Source organism: Zophobas morio, unplaced genomic scaffold (assembly GCF_036711695.1).
Source record: "Zophobas morio isolate AGI-343-1 ecotype UQ-CSIRO unplaced genomic scaffold, CSIRO_AGI_Zmor_V1 ptg000471l, whole genome shotgun sequence".
Classification (NCBI taxonomy): domain Eukaryota; kingdom Metazoa; phylum Arthropoda; class Insecta; order Coleoptera; family Tenebrionidae; genus Zophobas; species Zophobas morio.
In genome coordinates this window covers 22,140-43,336 of record NW_026972574.1, presented here as the reverse complement: position 1 = coordinate 43,336, position 21,197 = coordinate 22,140, and the positions used below count along the sequence as shown (strand labels likewise).

The 21,197-nt window shown below is 33.2% G+C and overlaps 2 protein-coding genes and 1 non-coding gene across 3 annotated transcripts; 2 read left to right on the top strand and 1 right to left on the bottom strand.

Moving 5' to 3' along the window:
- Positions 1–4,360: 4,360 nt before the first annotated feature.
- On the top strand, positions 4,361–4,444 carry Trnal-uaa (transfer RNA leucine (anticodon UAA)). Its single transcript has one exon. It is a non-coding gene; the product is annotated as a tRNA-Leu (tRNA).
- An 8,634-nt stretch (positions 4,445–13,078) lies between these two features.
- On the bottom strand, positions 13,079–14,830 carry LOC135120981 (uncharacterized). The gene has a single exon (XM_064045299.1). It carries the CDS (start codon positions 14,828–14,830, stop codon positions 13,079–13,081), a length of 1,752 nt encoding a protein of 583 aa, XP_063901369.1.
- A 1,808-nt stretch (positions 14,831–16,638) lies between these two features.
- LOC135120990 (uncharacterized) lies at positions 16,639–17,632 on the top strand. The gene is made up of 2 exons (XM_064045310.1): positions 16,639–17,248; positions 17,311–17,632. Exons 1-2 carry the CDS (start codon positions 17,140–17,142, stop codon positions 17,613–17,615), a joined length of 414 nt encoding a protein of 137 aa, XP_063901380.1. The 5' UTR covers positions 16,639–17,139; the 3' UTR covers positions 17,616–17,632.
- The last annotated feature ends 3,565 nt before the right edge of the window (positions 17,633–21,197 follow it).

The following is a 21,197-nucleotide window of genomic DNA, read 5'->3' as shown; positions in this document are numbered from 1 at the left end:
ATGGTTCTGAGCCACCAAACACACTTAAAGCATGCAGAATCGACTCAGAATAGGAAAAGGAGACGTTTAGGTCAAATTTATGCATTCTGGCGTTCGTAGACACAAGAAAACTGTTAAAATTCTTCAGAAACGTCACTTTTGAAGTGTTTTCTTGTACTTTTAAGCCACTCAGATACCCTGCGGGCTCGGAAAGTGCAACGAAACCATCAAATTTTAGCTAGAAACTGTATTTTTGTCGATTTTTATTGAATTTGAACTATATTTCAACGATTTTTGTTGGTTCTGAGCCACCAAACACACTTAAAGCATGCAGAATCGACTCAGAATAGGAAAAGGAGACGTTTAGGTCAATTTTATGCATTCTGGCGTTCGTAGATACAAGAAAACTGTTAAAATTCTTCAGAAACGTCACTTTTGAAGTGTTTTCTTGTACTTTTAAGCCACTCAGATACACTACGGGCTCGGAAAGTGCAACGAAACCATCAAATTTTAGCTAGAAACTGTATTTTTGTCGATTTTTATTGAATTTGAACTATATTTCAACGATTTTTGAAGGTTCTGAGTCACCAAACACACTTAAAGCATGCAGAATCGACTCAGAATAGGAAAAGAAGACGTTTAGGTCAATTTTATGCATTCTGGCGTTCGTAGATACAAGAAAACCGTTAAAATTCTTCAGAAACGTTACTTTTGAAATGTTTTCTTGTACTTTTAAGCCACTCAGATACCCTACGGGCTCGGAAAGTGCAACGAAACCATCAAATTTTAGCTAGAAACTGTATTTTTGTCGATTTTTATTGAATTTGAACTATATTTCAACGATTTTTGATGGTTCTGAGCCACCAAACACACTTAAAGCATGCAGAATCGACTCAGAATAGGAAAAGGAGACGTTTAAGTCAATTTTATGCATTCTGGCGTTCGTAGATACAAGAAAACTGTTAAAATTCTTCAGAAACGTCACTTTTGAAGTGTCTTCTTGTACTTCTAAGCCACTCAGATACCCGACGGGCTCGGAAAGTGCAACGAAACCATCAAATTTTAGCTGAAACTGTACTTTTGTCGATTTTTATTGAATTTGAACTATATTTCAACTATTTTTGACGGTTCTGAGCCACCAAACACACTTAAAGCATGCAGAATCGTCTCAGAATAGGAAAAGGAGATGTTTAGGTCAATTTTATGCATTCTGGCGTTCGTAGATACAAGAAAACTGTTAAAATTCTTCAGAAACGTCACTTTTGGAGTGTTTTCTTGTACTTTTAAGCCACTCAGATACCCTACGGGCTCGGAAAGTGCAACGAAACCATCAAATTTAACTAGAAACTGTATTTTTGTGGATTTTTATTGAATTTGAACTATATTTCAACGATTTTTGATGGTTCTGAGACACCAAACACACTTAAAGCATGCAGAATCGACTCAGAATAGGAAAAGGAGACGTTTAGGTCAATTTTATGCATTCTGGCGTTCGTAGATACAAGAAAACTGTTAAAATTCTTCAGAAACGTCACTTTTGAAGTGTTTTCTTGTACTTTTAAGCCACTCAGATACACTACGGGCTCGGAAAGTGCAACGAAACCATCAAATTTTAGCTAGAAACTGTATTTTTGTCGATTTTTATTGAATTTGAACTATATTTCAACGATTTTTGAAGGTTCTGAGCCACCAAACACACTTAAAGCATGCAGAATCAACTCAGAATAGGAAAAGGAGACGTTTAGGTCAATTTTATGCATTCTGGCGTTCGTAGATACAAGAAAACTGTTAAAATTCTTCAGAAACGTCACTTTTCAAGTGTTTTCTTGTACTTTTAAGCCACTCAGATACCCTACGGGCTCGGAAAGTGCAACGAAACCATCAAATTTTAGTTAGAAACTGTATTTTTGTCGATTTTTATTGAATTTGAACTATATTTCAACGATTTTTGATGGTTCTGAGCCACCAAACACACTTAAAGCATGCAGAATCGACTCAGAATAGGAAAAGGAGACGTTTAGGTCAATTTTATGCATTCTGGCGTTCGTAGATACAGGAAAACTGTTAAAATTCTTCAGAAACGTCACTTTTGAAGTGTTTTCTTGTACTTTTAAGCCACTCAGATACCCTACGGGCTCGGAAAGTGCAACGAAACCATCAAATTTTAGCTAGAAACTGTATTTTTGTCGATTTTTATTGAATTTGAACTATATTTCAACGATTTTAATGGTTCTGAGCCACCAAACACACATAAAGCATGCAGAATCGACTCAGAATAGGAAAAGGAGACGTTTAGGTCAATTTTATGCATTCTGGCGTTCGTAGATACAAGAAAACTGTTAAAATTCTTCAGAAACGTCACTTTTGAAGTGTTTTCTTGTACTTTTAAGCCACTCAGATACCCTGCGGGCTCGGAAAGTGCAACGAAACCATCAAATTTTAGCTAGAAACTGTATTTTTGTCGATTTTTATTGAATTTGAACTATATTTCAACGATTTTTGTTGGTTCTGAGCCACCAAACACACTTAAAGCATGCAGAATCGACTCAGAATAGGAAAAGGAGACGTTTAGGTCAATATTATGCATTCTGGCGTTCGTAGATACAAGAAAACTGTTAAAATTCTTCAGAAACGTCACTTTTGAAGTGTTTTCTTGTACTTTTAAGCCACTCAGATACACTACGGGCTCGGAAAGTGCAACGAAACCATCAAATTTTAGCTAGAAACTGTATTTTTGTCGATTTTTATTGAATTTGAACTATATTTCAACGATTTTTGAAGGTTCTGAGCCACCAAACACACTTAAAGCATGCAGAATCGACTCAGAATAGGAAAAGGAGACGTTTAGGTCAATTTTATGCATTCTGGCGTTCGTAGATACAAGAAAACCGTTAAAATTCTTCAGAAACGTCACTTTTGAAGTGTTTTCTTGCAATTTTAAGCCACTCAGATACCCAACGGGCTCGGAAAGTGCAACGAAACCATCAGATTTTAGCTAGAAACTGTATTTTTGTCGATTTTTATTGAATTTGAACTATATTTCAACGATTATTGATGGTTCTGAGCCACCAAACACACTTAAAGCATGCAGAATCGACTCAGAATAGGAAAAGGAGACGTTTAGGTCAATTTTATGCATTCTGGCGTTCGTAGATACAAGAAAACTGTTAAAATTCTTCAGAAACGTCACTTTTGAAGTGTTTTCTTGTACTTTTAAGCCACTCAGATACCCTACGGGCTCGGAAAGTGCAACGAAACCATCAAATTTTAGCTAGAAACTGTATTTTTGTCGATTTTTATTGAATTTGAACTATATTTCAACGATTTTTGATGGTTCTGAGCCACCAAACACACTTAAAGCATGCAGAATCGACTCAGAATAGGAAAAGGAGACGTTTAGGTCAATTTTATGCATTCTGGCATTCGTAAGTACAAGAAAACTGTTAAAATTCTTCAGAAACGTCACTTTTGAAGTGTTTTCTTGTACTTTTAAGCCACTCAGATAACCCACGGGCTCGGAAAGTTCAACGAAACCATCAAATTTTAGCTAGAAACTGTATTTTTGTCGATTTTTATTGAATTTGAACTATATTTCAACGATTTTTGATGGTTCTGAGCCACCAAACACACTTAAAGCATGCAGAATCGACTCAGAATAGGAAAAGGAGACGTTCAGGTCAATTTTATGTATTCTGGCGTTCGTAGATACAAGAAAACTGTTAAAATTCTTCAGAAACGTCACTTTTGAAGTGTTTTCTTGTACTTTTAAGCCACTCAGATAACCTACGGGCTCGGAAAGTGCAACGAAACCATCAAATTTTAGATAGAAACTGTATTTTTGTCGATTTTTATTGAATTTGAACTATATTTCAACGATTTTTGATGGTTCTGACCCACCAAAGACACTTAAAGCATGCAGAATCGACTCAGAATAGGAAAAGGAGACGTTTAGGTCAATTTTATGCATTCTGGCGTTCGTAGATACAAGAAAACTGCTAAAATTCTTCAGAAACGTCACTTTTGAAGTGTTTTCTTGTACTTTTAAGCCACTCAGATACCCTACGGGCTCGGAAAGTGCAACGAAACCATAAAATTTTAGCTAGAAACCGTATTTTTGTCGATTTTTATTGAATTTGAACTATATTTCAACGATTTTTGATGGTTCTGAGCCACCAAACACACTTAAAAGTAGTTATATAGTGGGGCTGCTGGCTCAGGTCAAATGAGGTCAACCCGAGCTAGGAGCCCCACAACTTTTGATCGAGCGGTCATTGATCTTTTTGGTCGACAATTGACTGTTTGTGTATGAACGTGACTGACCTCGGCGTTGACCTTGCTTTGTCATCGCCTTGTGCTCGATCTATCTGACTCTATGTCCGTAGTCAGGTTGGCCGAGCGGTTTAAGGCGTCAGATTTAAGCTCTGATTCTCGAAAGAGAGCGTGGGTTCGAATCCCACACCTGACAGTTTTTTTTGTATGCAGTTCTACAGTTTTGTTTTGCGTTTAAATGAAACACAATTTAATATTACGTCATTTATTGAGGAAATATTTCATACAACCAATTGTATAGACACTTAGCATTATTTAAAGAACAGTAACATTTTTTATTGTTAGATATATGATTATCACATGATGGGATTTCTTTAGGCAATTTCACACAGTCTTCAATTGTTTCGAGGTTCACAACTTTGGGGCAGTCTTTTCCTAGCGTTTCCATGAGATAATTTTCTTTACATTTTCCTTTTACATATAAGACCTCCACTCCATGTTCCTTGATGTATTTGAGCAAAATTTCTTTTGCAAATATCTGATCCTTGGAGCCGTCATTAAATCTCAACATGTGATGGTAACGTTCTAGATATCTGGCTTGTTTCTTGGTTTTTTCATCGAGTTCGTTGAATTGTTTGGTGGATTTGAATGTTTCATGTATTGTGTTAATTCCATCGTATATCGTAAGTTCTTTTACAATGAATTCTTGCAGAGTAAAACCTTGTACGTCAACTACAACCAACTTCATCTTGTCAATTATTTCGACTGACTGAGAAGGAAGCGACTATGCAATTGTTTTTCTATCAATCCAACTATTGTGGGTGCTATTAAATCCTAACCACTTGACATACAGTTGGTTGCCTTTCTTTTTTAAAACTTTTTCAACGAGATACACACCTGGATGCTTAACTTTTAGTAGTTCCATTTCATAGAAGCCACCTAAAATGTTTTCACCCTTTTCATCTTTCAAAAAATATGTGATGGGATTAGTGAGATTAATTTTCCTTATTAGGAAAATTTCATTTGACCAATTGGGTGTGTATCCCTTATCAAAGATTCCACGATATTTACTTATTCTTACGTTGTCACCAACTGTAAATTTTTGTTTATTGCTAACTATTTTAATGCGAGTATAAGCAGCTTTTAGAATAGCTTTCTCATTACTTTTGTTAACTTGTGAGGGTTTCATTTTTATAGTACGATGATAAGAATTATTATATTGATGTACTACATTTGGCAATAAATCTAACCATTTATAATTTCCTTGCAAACTAAATTCTTTCCACATTAAATTTTTCAATGTGCGATTTACTCTTTCAACGATTGAGGCCTTTTTTAAACTGTAAACACTGTAATGATTAATTTTGTATTTTTTCATAAGATTTTGAAACTTTACATTATAGAATTCTTTTCCTTGATCTGTTTGTAAATTTTTGGGTAACCATACGATCTTGGATAAAATTGTTTCCATTGCAGTCGTTATTTGTTGAGAATCTTTCGATTTTACTGGAACAGCCCACACATATTTTGAGAAACAGTCAATAACAATAAGTATATATTTGTATCCTCTATTTGTCTTAGCATACGGTATCATTTCCACTAAATCTGCTTGTAATGTTTCGTTAATACCCTTAATTATCACCTTACGTCGTGTAAAATTAATTCTTACAGGTTTGTGCAGTTCTGCAACAATATCTCTTTTAATGGGAGTTGGTTCATACACCTTCTTGCGCTTCATTTTTATTGCTCTTGTGTTTATAATATGCTTTCTCGGACGTAACTAATGATTCTTCAAAATTCACAGGGCATTTTATTATCATTTCAGCGAACAAATCCGGTACATTTTCTGTTTTATTGAAGGCATATTTGAACGAGATACGGTCACCGTTACGTAATGAAAGTCCTTCCATTTCTTCTCTATTAAATATTTTGTTATTTACACAAATATTTATTTCATTGCTAGTAATATTTAATTTTGCAATTGAACCAATTTCTAAAGGAAACGTGTAGTGAGTTTCTTTAGACTTTAATATGTACGTGTTTTCGATGGTTTTAGCTGATTCGAAGTGAAATATTAGATTATAGAACATATAGTTCGAAATAGTAATCATAGCATCGTCAACTGAATCTGAAAGTTTAGTATGTTTCAGCAAATGACGTCCGAATTTATCCAGAGTCATATTAAGCAATAATTTTAGCTTCGCGTAGTTCTTCTATTATAGAAACGATTTCGTTTTGGTGACCTGAGTGGCCTGCTGTCTGGGAAGCGACTAACAACTTCAGTCTTTCAACTAATTCATTTGGATCTTCCCAATACACATAATCAACTTTATTTGCGTTTACTTCTTTAAACAATACTTGACCACCTTTCTTCGGCTTTTTATACTTCGTGAGAGTTGAGAACAATGGTCCTATAATATTTTTGTATTTCATAGAACTTGTACCCAATATTCGATCATTTTCATCGAAATTTCTTCGATATGCATTAGTTTTTTCTAGATTTTTTTTGTATATTTCTTTGTCTTCCACAGTAAAATGAATAGGCTTCTTTTTAAAAATGAGTTCATAAATTCCAGGCGTCCCTATAAATATCTCATTATCTATTTTTATATCTGGACCTACAAATTGTACCTCCTTCGAACCAATGTAAAATTTCTCTGAGAACGTGTCATGTCTTACGCCTGTTCTGTGATCAAATTTACTTTCTGTATCGTGATGCATTTCGTCAATATATTTTCTCGGTAATTCATCAAAATCATTTAAATATTCGTTGTAAACATCTGTATCAACGATGTTTTTAATATAATTTTTACTTAATTGAACAGATTTTTCAAGAACTTCATCGAAGTTGTAATTATCATTGTCTTTTTCGGGAATGTATTCGAACACATTGTTCTGTGCATCTGTTTTATTTATTGATTCCTCGAAATCTCCCTGTGACAGAATATCATATTTTGAACTAATCGGACTCATTCCTTGTTCTTTTTCGTTTTTGATTGTATCGATTCTTTTCACAAGGTTAGTAACTTTTGTAGCAATTCTTTTTTGTCTTGGTGTGAAAATTTCTTCTTGCATTGGTGTATTATTGATAGTTTTTTTGGCACGAACAGGAGATAGAATTGTATTTTCCAACTTTCGCTTTGTTGGTGTACTGTGCTCAATGTTCGATGCATTTTTTGTTTTCACATCTTGATTACTTTTTATTGCAGATTCACTTCTTCTCTCAATTAATGTTTCCAAATGTTTGGTAAGGGGTTCATACTTTTTTTCTTCATTTCTTTGAGTTGCTTTAATTAGTTCTAATTTTCTTTGTAAATCTTTTCTTTTCTTAATCAATTTCTTTTTTAAATCAAGCACATCTGATATTTTCGAATCCATGTCTCCTAAGACTTTCGAAAATACAAATAAACTGAATTAATCTATTTGAATTAAAGGCTTATATACGTATGCAACATTTCACAAACATTCTATAAAAAAGACTAGTTTTTTTTTTTTTTTCATATTTCAATAGTATAGATGCACATGTTTTGTTTTGTAATGATCTCTTATATGATCTTTATAATAGCAATATATACAGGGTAAGTTAGGGGTATCTGTTTCACCTCCACATTTTGGACATTTATATTTTACAGGAACTGGCATGTTGACGGTTTAAGATACTTTTATAGACTGAAATTATGGAAATGGGTCAATGAAATTATCAAATCCTTTTCTAAACCTACCACTACGAATTTCGTTCTCTTTATCGACTACTAAAAATTCATAACTATTTTGCCAGCAAAATGAACAGATTTCTTTAAATTTATCAAATGTGATATCAGTACCGATATGATCATCATAAATATGACGCAAGTTTAAATTATCTTGCTTAAATAAAATAATAAAATTTGCGTTGTCTCTTATTAGATGTTTAGGAATACATGTGTATGTTTGACATAAATAAAAACAATCTATATTTCTGTGTCGTCCCATGCTAAAATATTCTTTCATTAAATTTTGCTTGTCACATGCCACGTCGTCAAAAATGAAGACAGAATTAGTTTTAGCTTTGTGCGCTGGTGGTATGTTGTTATTGTCGAAATTGTTAAAACTATAAAAATTTATACCTTTAATAGGTTTTAGAAGATTTTCCAAATATTGATATTTTGGTTGGAAAAGAGATTTAGAATACACGTAGACATTTTCAAATCTTAAACCATTTGGATGTTCGATTAAACCTATCATAACATTAGTTTTTCCGCAATTAGACGGTCCGACAATTATACATCTTACTGTCGATGGTAAAAGATCTCCGTGTCTTTTATTCTCACTGTTAATTTTGATATCGTTATTGCTTATCGGCAATTTAAGGTTTTGAGGGATCAAACGCATTTCGACATCTAATTAAGAAACCGACATGTGGAGGGGTATAAATACTAAATTTTTCTACGATTCCATTAGTATTTTAGCTGATACGAAAGTTTGAGTATAAATGAAGATTACGAAGCGAACAAGGAACAGTCGTCGTAGTGAGACCTACAGAAAAACATATTGTGGACGTGGGATCGTAAATTCGGTTATTAATAAATTACCGTTTGAACTTCATATTCCGGGTTATAACTTTTGTGGACCAGGAACTAAATTAGAAAAACGATTAGCAAGAGGAGATAAAGGTCGAAATCAATTAGACGAAGCTTGCAAATTTCACGATATAGCTTACAGTGAACATAAAGATTTGGAAAATCGACATAAAGCCGATAAAGTTCTATTAGATAAAGCAAAACTTAGACTACGTTCTTCGGACGCATCTTTCGGGGAAAAAGCTGCTGCTTTAGGTGTTGCGGCTGCTATGAAAGCTAAAATAAAACTTGGTATGGGTTGTCGAATCAAAAGAAAAACTATTAGACGTGGAAAGGCCTTGAATTTTAACGTTTTAAGAAAATCCGCCAGGCTTGCTTTAAAAAATAAGAAATTTAAGAATATGAAGGATGCTGTAAAAGTGGTCATGAGAGCAGTAAAATCATCAAAAGGAAAAAAGAGAGTGAGACCTCTTCGTCACAGACGTATAATACCCATACCGAAAAGTGGTGGATTTTTACCTCTACTACCAATATTTGCCGCTTTAGGCGCTCTGGGATCTTTAGGTGGTGGTGCAGCAGCCGTTGCAAAAGCTGTTAACGATGCTAAATCAGCTAAAGAACAGTTGAAAGAAAACCAAAGACACAATCAGAAAATGGAGTCGATAGCTGTAGGAAAGTCAGGGAGTGGATTATATTTGAAACCATATAAAAGAGGATATGGTCTTTTTTTAGCCCCATCAAAATTTCAAAAGAACTCCCGATAAATCTTCCAAAACATGCTCTCACCAACATCGACATTTGCAAATATGTAAAGCGTTTGAAAATTCCTCGCTTCAGAGGAGTTTTTATGAAAGATTCGCTTCCAAATAAAGTGCACCTTAATGAGTGTGGTATATTAAATCTAGACAATAAGGAAGGTTCTGGAACACATTGGACAGCTTATAAAAAAACTCGAAATGAAGCTATATACTTCGATAGTTATGGAGATTTGAGGCCACCTCTTGAACTGATCAAATATTTACAGAGCAACGGTTCCTGTAATATAGTATATAATCATCAAGCTTTACAGACTTTTAAAACTATTAATTGTGGACATTTATGTCTACGATTTCTATATAACTGTTACAAATAAAATTGTTCGAAGTTAGAGCGTTTTAGTTCAATTGATAGTGTCGTTGAAGCAAGTACTACGATGTCGAACGTATTTTCATTGGATGGAAACAGTTCTGTACTTTCGAGCAGATACTATCCACCAATTATCTTGGAAGATTATAACTATGCTTTAGGATTAGAAAGTTTGGTTACTTGGAATTCTTTTCCAAATATCGATAACAATAATAACAAATTTTATTTTTTTACACCAGACAAAAAAGAGCATTATATAGAAATTCCCGAGGGTTCTTATGAAATAGAAGACATTGAGTCGTATTTAAATAAAGAAATCAAAAACTATATGGAACATTATTTTCAATACCAAACTGACGAATACGGAAATAGAATAAAGAAATTTAAAATGTCAACACCAAACTTAATAATCAGAGGAAATAATAATACATTAAAATCGGAAGTTAAATGTACCCTTGATATAAATTTTTCAAGAAAGGATTCCTTAGGAAGTTTATTAGGATTTAAGAACAACATTCTGAAAGCGCATAAAACTCATATATCAGATTTTCCAGCAAAAATTTTAAAAGTGAATGCTCTTTGCGTTTATTGTAATATAGTAACTGGTTCATATAAGAACGGAAATCCCGTTCACGTAATACATCAATTTTTTCCAACAGTACCTCCCGGTTACAAAATAGTGGAGCGACCATTAAATGTTATATATCTACCAATTAATACGAAACAAATAGATGAGATAATCGTTAAAATAACAGATCAAGAAGGAAATATTGTTAGTTTTAGAGGTGAAGAGGTGGGTGTACGTTTGCATCTTAAGAAGCTCACGTGATGGGTATTATTTTTAATGAAAATCTAAAAAACCGAAATTCGGTATATATAAATAGGACGATGAAAAGAAAATCAGTCAGTCCTTCTACAAGGATCAAACGTTTAACATTAGGGAATCGTAGATTTCTTGAATCTCTAGGATTAACGGTTTTGAAATAATATTTTTATCCAGTATAAAAAACAGCAATGAATTTTGAAATATTAAACGTAAACGAAAAAGCTGCATATGATCATTCAATTTATTATGGAGAAAGACATACACACTTGCCTTATTCTAACAGTTCATATAACTATGATGATGAAATAAGAATTCCAATTGAACATCAAGATTTATACACTTTTCCTCATTTGAGTACATTGCATATAGAGGGTAAGATTATTGTGAAAAATGAAATCGATGAAATTGTACAGAAACCAGAAATCAAATTTGTAAATAATGGCGTTCTTTTGTTGTTTAATCAAATAAGATATGAAATTGCTGGAGTCGTTGTGGATAGTATTAGAAACCCAGGGTTAGCGTCCACCATGAAAGGATATGTAACGTATAACAGTAATGAAAGCGTAGCTCTAGAGAATGCTGGATGGTTTCCTAAAAAAGATTCGAATATAATTAAAGAAAATGGAACTTTTGAAGTTTCGATTCCATTAAAAATAATTTTTGGCTTTTGCGAAGATTTCAAAAAGGCTATTTTGAATGTAAGACAAGAGCTTGTTTTAGTTCGTTCTAATACCGATGTAAATGCTTTAATTTCTTCAAATGATAAATACAAAATTAAAGTAGAACTTAGTAAAATATGCTGGAAAATGCATCACTTGTCCGTGTCCGATGCCGAAAGGATCGCCTTGATCGATATTGTAAGAAGCAACAGGGAATTGGATATTATGTTTAGAAGTAAAGAATTACATGAATTTGCGCCACCAGTTCAATCGATAACTAATACTTGGACTATTAAAACTTCCTTAGAAAAACCTCAGTACATACTTTTTGCATTGCAACAGGGAAGAAAAAATCAATTGAAGAAAAACTACAGTCAATTTGATCATTGTAATCTGAGAGATGTCAAATTGTATCTTAACGATACCATGTATCCCTACGACAACTTGAATGTTGATTTCACAAATAATCGTTATGCAATTCTCTATGATATGTTTAAAGAGTTCCAGACATCGTTCTTATCCAAAACTAGCGAGCCATTATTCGATAAGGATGAATTTAAAGAAAAGACACCCATAGTAGTAATCGACTGTTCTAAACAAACGGAAGCTTTGAAGAGAGGCCCCGTTACAATTACGTTGTGGTTTGAAACGACCGCAGGTATTCCAGCAGACACCACAGCCTACTGTCTTATTCTTCACGACCGAATGGTAAAATACATTCCTGCACAAGATGTCGTCAGAGTGTTGTGAATAATTTAAAATGTTACTGTATTTAAAATTAATGTATTATGTTTGAGGGGTAAATAAAACTACATATACAACCATTTTTGTGTATTTTATTTATGACAACCAAAAATTACATCTAAAGTTTTCTTATAATCATCTAATTTAATTGAGGGCCATCTTGCTGCATCTGGTCCTTCGGTCCATCCTAATGGTAATTCAGGATTAGCTTCACCTTTGACAATGTTCTTTTTGAGCCAGGTGAAAATTCTTTTGTGCTCCTGATTTTCAGAGGGTTTAAATGTGAAGGAATCGTAATTGATTATCGTTAGAGCCTCAAAGAATGTAGTGAGTGCTTTGTGATTTGCCAAATATGCAGCTCGACACATAAATTCGTCAACACATTGCTCGATCCGTCGGTAATTTTTCTGGATATTTTCAACAGGATAGAAGATATCCCCCAGATTCTGCCAGCGATGATCACTTAATAATTTATAAATAAAAGATTTATAAACTAGTGAATTATCAAGGTAGTTGGTGGTCATTAAAAACTCCAAAGAAGCATAATTTAAATTTTCAATGTTGTCTCTTTCACATATATTTAGAAATGCATCAATATAACTGTCAAGAGATTGTTTCTTTTGTAGGAGTACACATATGTCAAGAGTAAAAAAACCAACTTCATTTTCAGCAATCCATTTAAATACTTCATCCGGTACAATAAATTCGGCTTTTTCAATAATGTAAAGGAACAAATTTAATTTTGTCCTATCATTCGCAGCGGCGCGAAGATAAATTTTATACACATTTTCGGATGCACAAAATGCTTGCAAATCAACAAACTGTCTCAAGTCAGACATTGTAGTAATGTGAAATCACCAACATCGAATAAATCATCAGCTAACTTAAACTGCTTTTATATTATAATTCCCCACTCTTCACATTTCTGGTGGCGAAATATGATATCCCCAAGGTCGCGTATCCGTTGCAAATCTTGTAACAATTCTCTTATCATCATTATGGCTGAGAACTATTTTCTCCTGTTTTATTGTGTAAACAATATGATGTTTTGATTTGATGAGATTTTGGGACTTTTCGTAATTTCGGCTATTAAATAAGCATTCTTTATAATTTTCGAATGTTATTGTTTTAAGTGAAGCTTTCGTACTACCTTTGGATTTCTTAACTACCTTTTTATTAAAATCATCCTTTGCAACTCTATATGCATACATTTTCGATCTGAGACCCACAAATTCTAACATAATCTTACCGTTATTTTCATCTTTCATCAAACCTGGCACTTTTTTATTTTTTTGTTCTATACCATAAACATTATACAAATCATAGTCTGAAGTATCAAACCGATGAGAATCTTTCTTAATATATTCGTATATATCACCTACATGAAATTCGTAAATTAGACTGTCAGTGTCGGTGTAAAGCAACTTTGCATTATTGTTAAATGTTTCCTTAATATAACCATAGTGGAATTCATAGAGAAAAGTTTTAGAAATATCTAAAATACAAAAACCGACATAAATTGGTTTATTTAAAAACACCTCTAATTTACTCATTTCGATGATAGCTGAATCATCATCAAATACAACGGAACTGTGAAAATTTGGTTTAGAAATAAGAGAACGAACTCCCCATCGTCCCTCCCATTTACTGACCAATCGAATATCCCTATGTTTTCGAACATTTTCCATGCATTTACCATAAATAGCGTTAATCATTAATTTAAAAAAATCTTTTTCAAAATCGTTCTTCGCTTGCTGTCTAAGCCTTGTATTTAAATCTATATATTCCTTTAACCACGCAGACTGTTCGAATTTAAGAACACGATGTACACATTTTATTTTCATACCAAATTTTATATACATTTTTAAATTCCTATAATGTATAACATAATTTTTCTTAGGATATAAAGTCAATAACAACTTTTTAAGTTTAGATCTTGAAATGGGAGGTATCATGTGCTCTGGAGCTAAAGGTAAATCGCTATGTATTTCATGCAAATCTACTGGATAATCCAAATCGCATTCAATAATATAACCAGTTGTGGAATTATCAGAAGTATCTAAGATATCTGAAATATTGAAATTTTCTACAAATTCAAATTTCCCATACGGTAAACATTGAGACATTGCCGCTCCGTAAAGGTTATTAACATCAAAATACATTAAATAGGTACTATCTTGTGAAGGATCATATTCGTCTTTATTCATGTACTTATTATTGGCTTTACCGTATCTATTAGAACATTGGGAAACTCCACCTCTAATACCTCTCTCCACAAAAAGGACTTTATCTATGTTCGTTAAGAGTTCTAGTTTAATTTTTGTCGTTTTTAACATGGCATCAAATGTTAAACCTGGTGCAGTATAATAATGTAAGGGATCAAGTTGATAAGTATTTAAACACGTAGTTCGAAATGCTTCGAATACGTCGGCTAGAAGAAGCACATCTGTTTTTAAATATAAATCGGAATATTCTCCTAATGTACGAATATTGAAAGTATTCCAAACTTTGATAGCGTGAGAATAATCTTCATCTTTAACATCTTGTTCGTATAAGCGGCTATAAAATTCCTTTTTTTCGGGTAGTTTTGTTTCAAGGAGTTTCTCCCAGGAATTTATATAATCATAAGGAAACACTCCTTTTCTGTTTAACAAATAAAATTCTTCCATATTATTACAATTTGTCTGAGTAATAATTTTTTGTGAATTATCTAAATTGGAAGAAAGCTTGTCTAAACTGTAGGGCATAAATCTGAAAGAATCAATAAATCGTAAACTAACTTTTGTATCATCGACAAATTTAGTAAATGAAATATATCTTTCTTTATTGATGGGAAGCAATTTAATGTCACCTTTTATTGAATTTGAAAGTTCTTTAATAAAAAAATGTGCGTCATATCCACTCATATTATGAAACACCACAGGTATAACACAAATATCTTTATAATTTAAATTACAATTCTGATGTGCAGCGCCCCTATACATTCCAGTTAAGTGATTATGATCGCGCACTTTAACGTTATTTTCTGAAAATGTTTTTTTACATATATGACATATTTGTGAGGATTCAAACTGCTCACGTTCTTGTGTAGTTAATTTTTCCATAGATATAATGTTTTGAAATTTGTTGTTACAAAAATGAGACAATTGATTTAACTCTTGAACAAACCATTGGATGCAATCTTTACCTCGATACAAACGAAATCTGGAAAGAGAATTATCATATGAACAGTGAAAATAGTATGCAACACTGTATGCAACATGTTTTTGATAAGGATTGGTTTTACAAGTAGTGGACATGTGGTCTTTTGAATAATCAAGAAGAATACTCTCGAGATCTGCGTATATAGTAAAAGGTACTTTCTCTTGATATCTATAATTTTGAAAATACAAATAATTTTCGTTTTCTGATGGCAATCTTATGGAATATTTATTAATACTCTGACATGTAGTTTTATGTTTTTGGAGTAACTCCTCTGTAGTGAAATGATTTAAACATCTTTCGCATATATAAAATTTACATTTATGGAGGGAAAGTTGCTTAGCTAAAAGAGCTGACAAATTTTTGATCCATACGAAATGATAGAGCAATTGACGATCTTCAAAGTGATCATTGTCGTTTTTTGTATTTTGTATTTGTGTTTCAGCAGGTAGCATAAGCAAATTAATTACTTTATTAGAATTTAAAAACCTTGTGCTTAAACGACAAGGTAAAACTTTTTTCTCCTCGATGCAGTACAAATTAATTGCAAGATTGTTGAGTTCTTCAAATTTTTGAATGTCTTTAATTGTGATTGGAAAGTCTAAATTATCATATTTCAACACATTTTTGAAGTGTGGATACGACGATTTTCGATGTGAATTTTTATCGGTAGGGAATAAAGCTGAAACTATTGCCCATAGAAAACAATATTCATCATCATTTTGAACATTAATTATTGCATGTTTTTTTTTAATGCAAGCTGGTGTGGACACGAAAGTTGAGTGACCAAATTTGATTGGATCATATTTATTTATGTTAATTTTCAATCCTAAAATCTCATACAACGCCCAACCGGAGTCCTTTTCCGCAAATTCTTCTAATTTCTTCATTATCTTATCAACAACGTTCTCTTCGTACCATTGCTTTAAATCTGTATATGCATCAATGTGCTGATTTTTTGTGGAGAATGTTTTAACGTCTGTTTCACCAGAGTGCGGTTTAATAAAATTTGCCGAAAAAATTACATTTACTTTTAGCATCGTGTTTTTTAGCTCTTTTCTAATTCTAAACATAAAACATTTAAAAGATTGTCGAAAAAACTGAAGAGGATCTTTAATGTGATGATTAATTATAAATCCTGTACGAATTCTTTGTTCAAAACAAGATTCTATGTCTTGCCAGGTTACGTTTGCCGTAGGTTTAAATTTGTCTCTTTTAAAATAACCTTCTCCAATTTTTAGAGACAATTGTTTTTTTTTATTTAAAAGCTTGAAGCGGTAAAATTTTAAATAAGCTAGACTTGTTTCTAAGGAATTAGCATTTTCTAAAATATTTTCTCGATGTATTTTACATCTAAGTGCTTTTCTAATTATTCTAATGCTGGTATTTATATATACTAAAAAATTTTTAATTTCTTCGATTGTTTTGATTTTACTAATATATTCATGAATTAGCTTAAGCGAGCCTTTACATATAGCCGTCACTGTTTCCTGCGGATGCATTTCTTTTTTTTTTTTTGCTGTCGAACTTGTTTATCACAGTAGAAAGAAGAGCACTATTATTTTTCTTTATTTTTCTGTGGAATACCTTCTTATTTATATGTGAACGAAATTTCCGATTGTAACTCACAACTCAACAAATTTAATAAAAATCAGCGAAAAATGAGACGCGTATTTTTGCAAGCTCAGAAAAACAACTAAATTATCAACTTCAGCGTAATTAAGAAAATGTAATCTGTAGTAAAAGTGGAGGAAAATAGCAAGAGTGGGGATTGATAATGTGTATAAATGGGAGATCACCCGCAAGAGTTATAACAGTCCTCAACAAATTGAAGATCACAGTCAGTCCTCAACACTTAAGAAAAATATATATAAACAACAAAATGGGTAAGCTTGTCTTTATTACTATTAAATAAAAATCCTAATTGTTTTTCTTTTTTTTTATTTAGAGCAATTTGTCATATGCCCGTTTGACAGAAGCCATAGGCTTCTTGAGAGCCGATTGAAGCGCCATATTTTTAATTGTCATCGTGAGGCCTGGGAGCGGGAGAGATGTCTTCGTGAGGCTGCTTCCAGAGCATCCCATACGCCACCATCACCACCACCACGAGCACCACCACCACCGCCAATAATAGAATGCCCAGACAACTGGGATAATGAAATTAGTCAAACGTACGTCCCCTCCATGAGTAGGGAGCTGCTTCTGGACAGAACGGCAATCAATAATTATAAGTCAGTTTTTAGAAGAAAATAATAAAATAATTATAGTAATTTGTTTCGGTCCGTTTATCGCTACCACCCTACCATGACTTACCACCTCTACAAGCTTGCTATTCGAGTGTGTGTATACAAGAACATAACTAGTCTAAAATGTTTCTGCCTATTAACGTGATGGTACTATTAAGTGCGCTTGTTGAAAACAACTTATATATCTATACCACGCCAAACATAACTCTTCTGTATATTCAGACGTATGAAAAGGAATGTTGGGAAAAAATGACTCCGATCAATATAATCGAAACCAGTTATCATCTCTTCTATGCGAAAAATATCACAACGCAAAATTATTTGGCTTACAAGATAAAAACAGAACAAGGAAATCGACAATTTTCTCAATGGTTAATAATCGAAAATATTAACAGTAGTAACAATTCAAAGGAAATCTTTGATTTTTGTTTAAGAAACGATCATGTGTGGTCTGCTTCACTTTTTCTCATATTCTCGATAATGACCGTAATAGTAGCATGCTGGGATTTGGCGAGCCGTTAGTGCTAATTGTGGTGGTGGTGGTGGTGGTGGTGCTGTTGAATACATATATAGGTTACTTCGCAACAACAAAGTACTCATTCTATCCAAACAATGTTAGGCTTAAACTGCACACTTATTTTATCGACCATTTTAATACAGAAAGATTTGTATTTATTCACTGATAGCAATGTTACAGATGTACATTTACAAACTCTGGTTAGAAATAAAGAATGTACTTGTAGAAAAATGATAGAAATTAAAGATGGACATGATCAGTTAGTTATGTTTTATTCAAAAAATGTATCCGTTTCCAGCCAACTGCAGTATCAACTAGAATTTGTCTTCAAAAACAGAAGCCGATGCAAGTCACCAAATATCACCACTATTAACGATTATAGTGGATACAAAAGTTCTAGCGGTGAAAATGCTACACAATATTGTTTGGCAAAACCCTGGATCTGGATATTTACTTCTGCAGGAGCAATTATTTTTGTAATTATATTTTGTGTGTTACTTTATTTAGTGTTAATATGTTTCACTCATTGTAGCAAACCCAATAATCCAACAAATGTTTGAAAATGTATGAATGTACGGATTCAATAAAACAATTATTTACATTTATTAGTTTTATTTCACATATATTCTATAATTTTTTTTTTTTCTAACAGCATCAGCACTACGATTTAACACAACAATAAATTATTTAATATTTTTCAAATTATTAGCAGCAACACAGGAATCATCGTGATCTACCACTACAGTATATGCTGACATAGCTAAATTGTTTGGTTCAAATCGTACTTCCTTTTTCGCAATTCTTTTCTTATATTTGGTGATGCGATCTTTTTTTTCAACATTGTCGAAATTCACATCTGTTAATTTCCATTCAACAAGTACTGGATTTACTCCACTTGAAAAATACATTGCCACTTTGCATATCGTTAAATCGAAAGATTTGAGAATTCTTAGTATTCTGGCTTCCAAGGAAATTTGAGGACGAGGTTCAATAAAAATAAGGTTAAATAGAAAACCTTCAAAATTCAAATAACAGCAAGGCCATTTGGATTGATAAACGTAAATAGAGATTCGGTTAGCTTGGCAGTTATCCTTAGCCCATTCTTCTATATTTTCATTTTTTTCTATATAAATATCAATGTCCGTATATGAAGAGGTTCGGTTCAATAGAAATGCGGCACATCCACCAGCCATGAATTTTCTGCACAATGGAAATTTTTGTCGTAACAAACTTTCGATTGCTTGAATGATACAACGTTTCTCTTCATTCAATGAATCTATATCAAGATCGCGAGAAACCAAAAGACTCTCTTTCAGTGGAAACATATCTGATGTGTGAACTGAACTGATAAATTTATAGAACACCAATACGTCTTATATACATGTGCTTCATCACAGTGAGGCTTGGATTGCTGAATTGCAGTTCTCACGGAAATAGTTTTTTCATGACCTTGAACTCTTAAGTTCCGTGAAGAGCACGTGTTTATGGAATTGCCGAATTGCATTTCTCACAGAAATAGGTTTTTTCATAACCTTGAACTCTTAATTTCCGAGAAAAGCACGTCTTCAAAAATTGCTGAATTGCATTTCTCTGATTTGGATCAATCTTTAAAATGTCCATATATGGACATGAAAAACTGCTGATTCGGCATTTAACCCCTCTACATTGTTTATTTTTTTGTATATTCTGCATTATTTTTCCTATATATTTAGAGTAGTTACTTATAATTGTCATTAGTTATTTTTATTCTCTCTCTTTGTGTGTGTGTGTGTGTACAGTGTCCCTGCAATAAAAATGAAATTTTCCCTGAGTTTAAAAAAACCAAAAATTAATATTCTGGAAAATATCGTCATTCAGGTAGGTTTTTTTTTTTATTTTTATCTATTATATATTTGCATTATTATTGCGATTGCTTTTTCTCTTTTTAATAATAACTAAGTAATGTTTATATATTTTGTAGCCACCCAATAGTAATAATTGCCGTCCATCATCACCACCACCCCCTATGAGACTTATCTCTGAGCTCTCGGAGGAGGAGATGAGTCGATTAAGATCTCCAGAGCCCAGTTCTCCACAGCCCTCATGTTCCTACCAGCAGCCGTCTCCTCTCGATATCGACTTGACGCCATCTATGTTCGATGGCGAAGAGGAAAATGGTGGAAAGAACATGAAGTTATTGAGGGCGTTGTGTGAGAACATGCAGGCAACCCCTGAGGAGCAACAGCAACAACAACAACAAGAGACGAATGCAACTCTTCCTGTTCCTGATGCTGATGTACGCTCCCCATCAGTGCACCATCAGCAGCAACAGCAGGAAGAGGAGGAAGAGCAACCGATCCGCCGGACACCACCCCCGACACCTCGAACTGTGGACAGCGAGGATGAGTTCCAGTCGCCATCCACGGCACCGGAACTTCTGGCGTCTTTCCGTTCGAAGTGTCGGGAGGCCGAACGAACCCATAAAAAGAAAAGGTTCGACCTCCTGAAAAAAAAGACGAGGTGTGAAAAAAACGTCAAACAATATGAGAAAAAAGTGTGTGATTATCAAAGACTTCTTGCGGAAGCCAAAAAAGAACTCTATGATCTCAACAAAAACTTGAAAAATTGTGAAAGCAGTGCTGAAGAAGTAAAAAACTTATTAAATAGGATTAATTTTGTACAGTGAATAGTGTATATAGTGTATAGTGTATAGTGTATAGGGTATAGTATATATAGTAGTGTTTAGTGTTGTAGTGGTAGCAAATTGTTGTAGTGGTAGCAAATTGTTGTAGTGATAGAAGTAGTGGAAGCAGCAAATATATACATATATCTCTTTTTTTAATAGTGCTTTTTGATGGTTTTTGATGTTTTTTTGTTGGTTTTTGAAACTTGAAATTTTTTCTTTAATGTCTTAGTGTACTTAGTGGTGATGGTAGTAGTCATGTGACAATAAATATAAAGACAATAACCTATTTCGCTTTTTTTTTTTTTTTTTTTTTAAGTGTTGCATGTTGGGCTTACTCGAATCCTTTTTCGATGGTCTTTTTTTCGACCTGAAAAAATTTTTACGTAGCGACCTTGAAAAAACTAAAA